This window comes from Pan troglodytes, chromosome X, assembly GCF_028858775.2.
Source record: "Pan troglodytes isolate AG18354 chromosome X, NHGRI_mPanTro3-v2.0_pri, whole genome shotgun sequence".
In the NCBI taxonomy this organism is placed as follows: Eukaryota; Metazoa; Chordata; class Mammalia; order Primates; family Hominidae; genus Pan; species Pan troglodytes.
In genome coordinates, this window is record NC_072421.2 from 30,786,484 (window position 1) to 30,796,438 (window position 9,955).

The 9,955-nt window shown below is 48.5% G+C and overlaps 1 protein-coding gene across 1 annotated transcript; it reads left to right on the plus strand.

The window, feature by feature from the left end:
- Positions 1–1,645: 1,645 nt before the first annotated feature.
- On the plus strand, positions 1,646–6,170 carry MAGEB2 (MAGE family member B2). The gene is given in 2 exon segments (NM_001328310.1): positions 1,646–1,738; positions 4,653–6,170. A coding segment is annotated over 1 exon segment (960 nt). The 5' UTR covers positions 1,646–1,738; positions 4,653–4,661; the 3' UTR covers positions 5,622–6,170.
- Positions 6,171–9,955: the final 3,785 nt, after the last annotated feature.

A 9,955-nucleotide genomic window follows, 5' to 3' on the forward strand; every position in this document is an offset into this window, starting at 1 on the left:
TGTGGGGTCCCAAAAAGTCCAGCTCAGGCTGTCAGCCCTTCAAAGTCCAGAACAGCCCTGGCTAGATGTAGCTCACCACAACTTCCAGTTCAGAGGTCGGCAGAGGGTGAGTACCTTGATCTGATGGGAACAGCCTCAGGTCAGTGGAGGATGGAGTGCCCCAAGACTGGCCAGGTGTCATGGTGAGGACCCTGAAGAGAAATAAGAGAACCGTTATAGGACCAACGAGTTTCTGTGTCAGCTGCAAAGTAACAGACCCACTATAATAAAACAGCAAAGTTTGCAGCAAAGAGTTTAATGATTGCAGGGTGCCAAGTGAGGAGATGAGAAGAGGCTCTCAAATTCATCTCCCCAAGGAGTTCTGGGATGGGATTTGCAAGGAGATCATGGAGGGCGAGGGGCTGGAGAACTGAGGTTGTTGATTCGTTGGGGTAAAAGGGATGAAATAATCAGAATGTGGAAACTGCGTTTTTTTTTTTTTTTTTAGTCAGCTCCTGTGGGGTCTTTTGGACCAGCTGATGTCAGTAGGGTCCTTTAGAGCAGCTGGCATCAGTGGGGTCCTTCAGACCAGCTGAGTCATTAGAATCATCAGTATGCAGGACCTTAAGGAATATCTCAAAGAAAAAAAGTTTCATTATGTTCAAATTGTTATCTATAGAGCAATTAAGGGCAACTATAATCTAGTAACAGGATCTACATGATTCTGGGATAATAGGCGCCAAACTACTACAAGGAAGCAGGTCAGAGAGCAGCTGACTTCATGATGAATGCTGAATGTTCTGCAAGCTTGGCTTATCTTCATTTATCTCCCTTCCGTCTTCCCTGATTAATTTTATACAGTTCATAGGGGCAGTTTCAAAACCACCCACCCCAGAACAGAGGAGCCCACAAATTCCACCAATGCTGTCACCCTTGGGGAGCCCAGAAGAGAATTATGAGGTGGAGAAATCCCATCAATATGCCTCGTGTGTTTCACAGAGGTGAAGACCTTGGACTAGTGGAAATGGCCCTAGGTCAAAGAGACAAAACCCACGCCCTAACAGGAATCAAGGTGAGGATCCTAAGTGTTACGAGCGGGCTCTCCCCCTTGCAACACCAGCAGAGGGGGCCAAACAGAGCCCCTCGCCATTGTTAGCACCGAGAGGCCCCAAAATAAGTATCTCTGAATCCCCTTCATTCCACCTGTATAGTCTCGGAGAAGGAAGGGCCTTTGTCTGAAGAGGGTGACCCCAGTTGTGCAGAGAGAGAGTCTTGGCTTTCACGGGAATCAAGGTGAGGACTCTGAGGGCGGATGAGAAGACCTCTCCCCAAAAAAGGCACATTCACAGAGCCCTGCCGCTGCTGTCAGGCCTGTGAGGCCCAGGCAGGGGTGGCCTGTTTGGCACGCTCAGATTTCCACAGTGGGGGCTGAGGGAGGTGGGGGTATTGTTTGGAGGCTGGCGGATTTGGGTCAGCACGCATATTCGTCCCAGGCTGCTAGATACTGAGGTGAGGACCCCTAGTGGGGACGTAGGGACCAGCAACGCTAGAACAGTGACGTCCAGTAGCGTCCAGCCGTCAGCCCTCAGACGCCACGGGCTGCCGGATGTGAGTCATCCTGACTTCCGCTTTGAAAAAAAGACCCGAGCGGATGTGACTCATCCTGACTTCCGCTTTGGAGGCGAGGACCCGAGCGAGTGTAGGGGGTGCGGCGTCTGGTCAGACAGGGGTGAATTTTCAGGACTGGTCGGCAGTCAAGGTGAGGACCCTGAGTGTAAACTGAAGAGACCACCCCCACCTGTAACAAAGAGGGCCCCACTAAGTCCCGCTTCTGCATTTGGTCCTGAGAGGCTCCGGTAAAGCCGTCCGGCAATGTTCCACCTGGAAAGTTCCAGGGCAGGGGAAGGGTGGGGGGAGGGGCAGTCGCGGGGGAAGGAGGTTTGGACGCAGGGAATAGGCCTCATTCTGCACGTAGGGTGGGTGTAGGCCCTAACTGAAATCAATTTGAGGGCCCTAAATGTGGACTGAAGAGAACATCTCCTACCCTTAACAAAGGTGGCCTCACTAAGTCTCGTCCCTGAAGACGGCTCTGGGAGGCCCCAGCAAAGCTGTGCCTGGAAAGTCTCAGGGAGGGGAGGGCCTTGAACCTAGGAAGCAGCCCTGCTTCTGCTCATATGGCATCAACCTAAAACCTAACTGGGGTTAAGGTGAGGACTCTGAGTATTAATGAGTGGACCTCTACCCAAAAGAGGAGTCATGCTGGGCAGTTCCCAGGCCGAGGTGACACTGGGTTTTAGATGGTCCCAGGCTGACATGACAAATGCGGAGCAACCTGACTTCCTCTCCAGGGACTAAAGAAGTTGAGGGCTACATCCAAGACCCACATCTGCTGCCAGCAATAGGAAGGTCAGGGCAAAGCTAGCAAGCTGAGATGCTCTCTAGTTTCCTCTGGAGGTGGTCTCAGGGAGGTGAGGGTCTTGGTGTAATGGGGTAGGTCTAATGCAACAGAGAGGCCCAGTCTCTAACAGGAAGCAAGGATGTGACACTGAGTGATGAGGAGGGGACTCCAACCAGAAAGAAGTGCCACATAGAGCCCACTCTTGTTGTCAGACCAGGGAGACCTGAGCATGGCATGTTGAGTTGCACTCACTCTCCCCAAGACATCTCAGAGAAGTGAACGAACGACCCCATTAAAGAGGGCAGCCTGGCCGGGCGCGGTGGCTCACGCCTGTAATCCCAGCACTTTGGGAGGCCGAGACAGGCGGATCACAAGGTCAGGAGATCGAGACCATCCTGGCTAACGCGGTGAAACCCTGTCTCTACTAAAAATACCAAAAAAAATTAGCGGGGAGCGGTGGCGGGCGCCTGTAATCCCGGCTACTCGGGAGGCTGAGGCAGGAGAATGGCGTGAACCCGGGAGGGGGAGTTTGCAGTGAGCCGAGATAGAGCCACTGCAGTCCGGCCTAGGCGAAAGGGCGAGACTCCGTCTCTAAAAAAAAAAAAAAAAAGGCAGCTTGAGGTCAGCAGAGGGAGGGTTTCCAGGTTGTGCCAGATGTTATAAGAACTCTGACGACTGCAGGGGGCTCCCACCCCATATTAGTGGGAGCCACACAATCCTCAGTACTGTCAGCTCTGAGAGACCCCAGGCAGAAATGTCAAACAGAGGTGCCCATCAGTTCCCACTCAAGGGTAACAGGGAAATGAGAGTTTTAATCTGAGGGTGGTGATCACTTGTCAACAGAAGTAATGTACTAATTGGTCCATTCTGGCATTACTATAAATACCCAAGACTGGGTAATTTACAAAGAAAAGAGGTTTAATTGGCTCACAGTTCTGCAGGCTGTACAGGAAGCATGATGCTGGCATTTGCTCAGCTTCTGGGAGCAGGGCTCAGGAAATTTACAATCATGGCAGAAGGTGAAGGGGAAGCAGACATGTTACATGGCCAGAGCAGGATCGAGAGGCCAGGGGAGGCGCTACACACTTTTAAATGACCAGATCTCATGAGAAGTCATCATTAAGGGGAATGGTGCTAAACCATTCATGAAAAACCTGCCCTCATGATCCAGTCATCTCCCACCAGGCTCCACCTCCAACATTGAGGATTACAATTAGACATGAGATTTGGTGAGGATACAAATCCAAACCATATCAGGGAAGAATCTTAGACCCTCTCATGAGTCAAATTTAGAGGCTGAGTTGGGACTGTATGTGGGACCATCTATCACAGGGCAGTTATCTGCCTGCCACAGCTTTTACTTTTGGGAAGACCACATTTGGTCAGATAAGGCCACCCTCACTTCCTCCTATGGGTTCTCAGGGATGTTCACTCTTACCATGACGACATAGGCCTCAGTTCAATAAAAAGGAGAGCTCCTCTACCAGGAGTCAAATCGAGGAATCTGAGAATTCAAGGAACCACTGAACCCTTAACAGTGGAGACATCAAAGAATCCAGTCCAACCCTTTATTTTCAGCCCTAGAAAGCTCAGGAAAGGGTTATCAGGTTTAGTGTCCCCCTCTCTTTTTTATATAAGATCTAAGAGAGGTGAGATTCTTAGTCTGACGGTGTAGCCACGACTCAGCAGAAGGGGGCTGGTGCCAAGCCCTACATGAAGCCAAGGTGGGGACCTTGAATGAGAGCTGAAGACTCTCATGATTCCAAGACATCAAAGACCCCACTGAACTCTCAGCACTGGGTGTCACTTGTCAGGGCGGTGGATTGAGGCACCCCTTCAATTTCTTCTCATGAGTCCCAGGGTGCTTTGAGGTGTCAAATTCACAGTAGCGGAAGGGAGTGGCTCAGGCCCTGCCAAGACTTCATATGATAATCCTAAAAGTTAACTGATAAAACCCCAAACACCAGAAGACAGGAGGCCGCACTGCCAGTACCTCCTGTCACCATAGTAAGCCCAAGGAAGGGCTGACAGAATGCAGTCTGAAACTCACTGTAGGGGTTCTGTGGTTCTTCTCTGGTGTCTCAGGGGAAAGGATAACCAGGACAACAGGAGCCTTGTGGCTTTCTAGAACAGTGCCTTCAGGGAAACTTGCAAAGGCAGGCTTCTTTCAGTAAAGCTAAGATGGGGTCTTCCAGCTGAAGGTGCTCACAGATCTCATTCTCCCATCTCCAGGTATACTAACCACCTATTCTTCTGCCCACATTTCTTGGTTTAGCCAGCCATCATGCCTCGTGGTCAGAAGAGTAAGCTCCGTGCCCGTGAGAAACGCCGCAAGGCCCGAGATGAGACCCAGCGTCTCAATGTTCCTCAGGTCACTGAAGCAGAGGAAGAAGAGGCCCCCTGCTGTTCCTCTTCTGTTTCTGGGGGTGCTGCTTCAAGCTCTCCTGCTGCTGGCATTCCCCAGAAGCCTCAGAGAGCCCCAACCACTGCCGCTGCTGCGGCTGCGGGTGTTTCATCCACAAAATCTAAAAAAGGTGCCAAGAGCCACCAAGGTGAGAAAAATGCAAGTTCCTCCCAGGCCTCAACATCTACTAAGAGCCCAAGCGAAGATCCTCTAACCAGGAAGTCAGGGTCGTTGGTGCAGTTCCTGTTGTACAAGTATAAAATAAAAGAGTCCGTTACAAAGGGAGAAATGCTGAAAATTGTTGGCAAAAGGTTCAGGGAGCACTTCCCTGAGATCCTCAAGAAAGCCTCTGAGGGCCTCAGTGTTGCCTTTGGCCTTGAGCTGAATAAAGTCAACCCCAACGGCCACACTTACACCTTCATCGACAAGGTAAACCTCACTGATGAGGAATCCCTGCTCAGTTCCTGGGACTTTCCCAGGAGAAAGCTTCTGATGCCTCTCCTGAGTGTGATCTTCTTAAATGGCAACTCTGCTACTGAGGAAGAGATCTGGGAATTCCTGAATATGTTGGGAGTCTATGATGGAGAGGAGCACTCAATCTTTGGGGAACCCCGGAAGCTCATCACCAAAGATCTGGTGCGGGAAAAATATCTGGAGTACAAGCAGGTGCCCAGCAGTGATCCCCCACGCTTTGAATTCCTGTGGGGTCCGAGAGCCTATGCTGAAACCAGCAAGATGAAAGTCCTGGAGTTTTTGGCCAAGGTAAATGGTACCACCCCCTGTGCCTTCCCAACCCGTTACGAAGAAGCTTTGAAAGATGAAGAGAAAGCCGGAGTCTGAGCCAGAGTTGTAGCCAGGCCTTGCACTACTGCCATAGCCAATCAATCTCCCAAAGCCAAGTTTACCTGCTGTTCTCACCCCCAATGAGGTCTTAGGCAGATTCTTTACTTTGTAATTCAAAAGGCCTGTTAACCTTTGTTCTTGTTATGCATGAATAACTTGTTGACTTTTTTTTTTTCTCTTTTTCAACTGGTGTTTCAACAGGTTTATTTAGATTCAGAATGTAAATTTACAAATGATATAGATCACCCTGTTATTGCTGTTTTTCAGGGACAGTAGAAAGTGTTTTGTTTTTTGAGTGAAACAACTTATTAATAAAAATCCTTAAATCACTTTTGTAATCCAGGACAAGAAAATGTGGCATTAGAATAGAAATATCTTTGGAAATGTGAAAGACCCCATAGTGAAATATTTGGGATCAGAAGCCAGAGGGGTAAAAGTGGTCAATTCTTGGTTTACTTCATTTAATCTTTCTTTTCATAAAGATACATACCTGGATTTGTTTATGTTATTCAAGAATGTGTGAGAAATTAAACCATAGTTAGTTAATCCTCTTGTTTATGGCTCTTACTTTAAATATTTTAATTGAGCATCTGTTCTTTGGGAGTCTTCCTGCTTGTACTGGGAATGTTTAGCCAAAGAAGACCAAGCTTGTGCTCATGCAATTGTAGATTCTAGGAGAAGCTGTCATCATGGAAGGTGAGATACTTCATAAAAAATAAAAGATAGGAAAAAGAAGTGATGAAAGCAATAGTTTTCATTGCTAAGCAGCATTTTGGCTGAATGGGGTTTTTCAGTCTTAGAATGTTGCGTATTCTCAGCCGGGTGCAGTTGCTCACATCTGTAATCCCAGCACTTTGGGAGGCTGAGGTGGGTGGATCACCTGAGGTCGGGAGTTCGAGACCAGCCTGACCAACATGGAGAAATCCTATCTCTACTAAAAATACAAAATTAGCCAGGCGTGGTGGCGCATGGCTGTAATGCCAGCTACTCGGGAGGCTAAGGCAGGAGAATCACTTGAACCCAGGAGGCGGAGGTTGCTGTGAGCTGAGACTGCGCCATTGCACTCCAGCCTGGGCAACAAGAGCGAAACTCCCTCTAAAAAAAAAAAAAAATTGTTGCATATTCTCTGAGATATCCTGGATTTTTTTTTTTAAATCTCAACTGGAATGTTGGTAATGTCTCTGATCAAAATCATAGTGGTAATTGCCACTTCCTGATGTCTCAGTTGACGAGACAGGCACATTTGCATGCATTACATACATTCCACCAGTACTACGAGATGGGGCTTATCAAACCCACTTTACAGTAAAGAGTCTGAGGCTCACTGAGTTTGGTAATTTGCCAAAGTTTACAGGGCCAGTAGTGAAAGGGTTGGGATAAGCCTCCTGATCTGAATTACCCTAGAGCCTACCCTGTTCCACCCCTCTCAGCCTGAGGCAAACCTTGAAAAAATATTTCCGTTTTCTTCTCATTACTGCGGAATGTGTTTCAGGTGATAAAAAGAATAACCTTGTAACCCAAACTAGTAGATTGGAATACATAGCCACAGCAACAATAATACCAAAAAAACTGAGAGGTATAAATAAGTAAAAGAGGCAATATTCTGTGACAGTATGATTATCTACATTCGCAATGTTAGATAACCTCAAAAGATCAGGGGCTCCCCAAATCATCCTGAACAATCTCTTCCCTGTAGAAAATAAATCTATCAGAACAGAAATTACATGAGAATGTAAGGCTGGCTGATAAAGAGAAGAAATAGATCAATGTATCTTATCTCTGGCTGCCCATCTCCAATCCTAGGCCCCCTGCTTTGTGCTACAGCTTTGTGGTATCACACCACTCCTAGGACAGAGACCCATTCTCTGCAATGTTTACAGAGAGGAAATTGTTCTAGAATTTGCAGAGATGTGGCATTTTGCAGGAAGCATTTAATCCAAGAGACAGAGCCAAGATGAGGGCTGGGGAGACCAACATCCCAGAATATCAGGCAGGGGTTTAACATAGACCATTCCCTTCTGCTCTCTGACACGGTCCTAGGCCGAGCTGTCAGTCTGAGCATCCCCTCACATATTCTTCAGGTGTCTGAGAGACATAAGAGCCCTAAGGGCAGCATCCTCAAGTCAGTAGGGAAAGGAATCCCAGCCTCTTATAGGAATGAAGGTAATAAACCTAAATGAGGGTGATGGAAGGACCCAGCCAGAACAGTTGGGGGCCTGTAAAGTCACGTTCCAATTGTTAGTCTTGTGAAGTCCAGAACTGTCCTGGTGGACACTGACTTCCAATTCAGGTCCCAGCAAGGTGAGGACTTTGGTCTGAAGGCTATGGCCTCAGGTCAGTAGGGAGTGGAGTCCCAGGAAGGGGGCAGAGTCATGCCAGGTGAAGGCCTGGCATGTGGATATGGGGACCACTCAACCCATAACTGGCAGGCCTGCCTCTAGTCATTCCTTTGCTATTAGCCCTAGGAGGCCCAGGGAGGAGCTGGCAGGCCCAGGTGCCCGTGTCTTCTTCCTGGAGAATCTCAAGGAGATGAGAGACTTGATTTACAGGCTGGCCTCCCAGTTAAGCAAAGAGTGGAATCCCAGACCATGATAGGTATTAAGGTAAAAATCTCATATGAGGAAAGAGGCAAACAACTGCTAGAGAGGCGAACAGAACAAGGATGTCCTTAGAAAGTTATGCCGGGCCAGACGCGGTGGCTCATGCCTGTAATCCCAGCACTTTGGCAGGCCGAGGTGGGCGGATCATTTGAGGTCAGGAGTTCAAGACCAGCCTGGCCAGCATGGCAAAAACCCGTCTCTACTTAAAAAATACAAAAATTAGCTGGGTGTGATGGTGGGCGCCTGTAATCCCAGCTACTTGGGAGGCTGAGGCAGGGAGAATTGCTTGAACCTGGGAGGCGAAGCTTGCAGTGAGCTGAGATCACGCCACTGCACTCCAGCCTGGGCAACAGAGCGAGACTTCATCTTAAAAAAAAAAAAGAAAAGAAAGTTATGCCCTGGGAGGCCATAAGCATAGCTTTCAGGCTGAGGTTACCCCACATTCGCTGAGGGGAGGGGAGTGGTCTCAGGGACATGAAGTCCTTGGACTAATAGGAGAGGCCCCATTCAGTAGAGGGAGGAGATTGGCTCCTTAACAGGATTCAACATGATGACACTGAGTGACAATGAGGGGACCCCTCTCAGAAAGAAGAGGGTCACATAGAACCTTGTCCCTATTGTCAGACCTGAGACCTGGACATGATGACACGATGTATCATACTCACTTCTTCCCAGGTAATCTCACGGAGGTGAAAAATATTAACAAAGTGGGCAGCCTCAGGTCAGTAGAGAGAAGATTTCTAGGTTGTTGCAGAAGTAAATGTGAGGACCCTGAAGACTGAGGTGAACACCTACCCCATAACAGTGAGGGTAACACAGATTCCTTCCACTACTGTTAGCCTAGGGAGAACATGAGCAGTTATGGCAATATGAAGCAAATTTTACTTCTTCTTAGGGTGTACCAGGAAATTGGTCTTCAATTCCCTTCATATGGGGAGACAGGCCTCAAGTCAAGACAGGGAGGATTTGCACAGGGTGTGACAGGAATAAGGATGAGGAAACTGAAGAGTATGGGACCACAGACCCCACATCAGTAGGAGCCACACAGAATCCTCCCTACTGTCAGCCCTCAGAGACCCCAAGCAGAAATGTCAGGTGGAGTTTCCCATCAGGTCCTACTCAAGGGTAACAAGGGAAGTGAGGGTCTTGATCTTAGGGTGGTAGTCTCACATCAACAGAAAAAGAAATCTTAGACCTGTCCAGAAGTTAAAAATTTAGGACCCTGAGTTGGGACCCTGCATGGAACTACCCATGATAGGGCCTTGAAGTGCCTGCCACAGGTTTCATTCTTGTGAGACCATTGGCAGGTATATAGCCAGATGAGGCCATCCTTGCTTCCTCTTGCTGGATCTTAAGAAGGTGTGGGCCTCACTTTGAGGAGATGTCATCAGGTCAAGAAGGAGGGGATCCCCAGGCCCTGCCAGGAGTAAAATCAGGGAATCTGAGTGGAGACTGAGGGTACAACATAGCCTTGAATAGAGGGGACAACAAAGTGTCATGCCCTACCCTTTGATATCAGCCTTAGAAGACTCAGAGCAGGGCTGTCAGGGGAGGCACCTCATCACTTCTTTATATACGGTCTAGGGAAGGGGAAATCTTTGGTCTGAAAGTTCAGCTACCAGTCAGCAGAAGAGATCCAATACATGCCAGTCACTGTGCCAAGTGCTTTCCATATATTACCCACATCCTGCCAGTTCTGCCAGACAGGGCTTACCAAACCCATTCCATAGA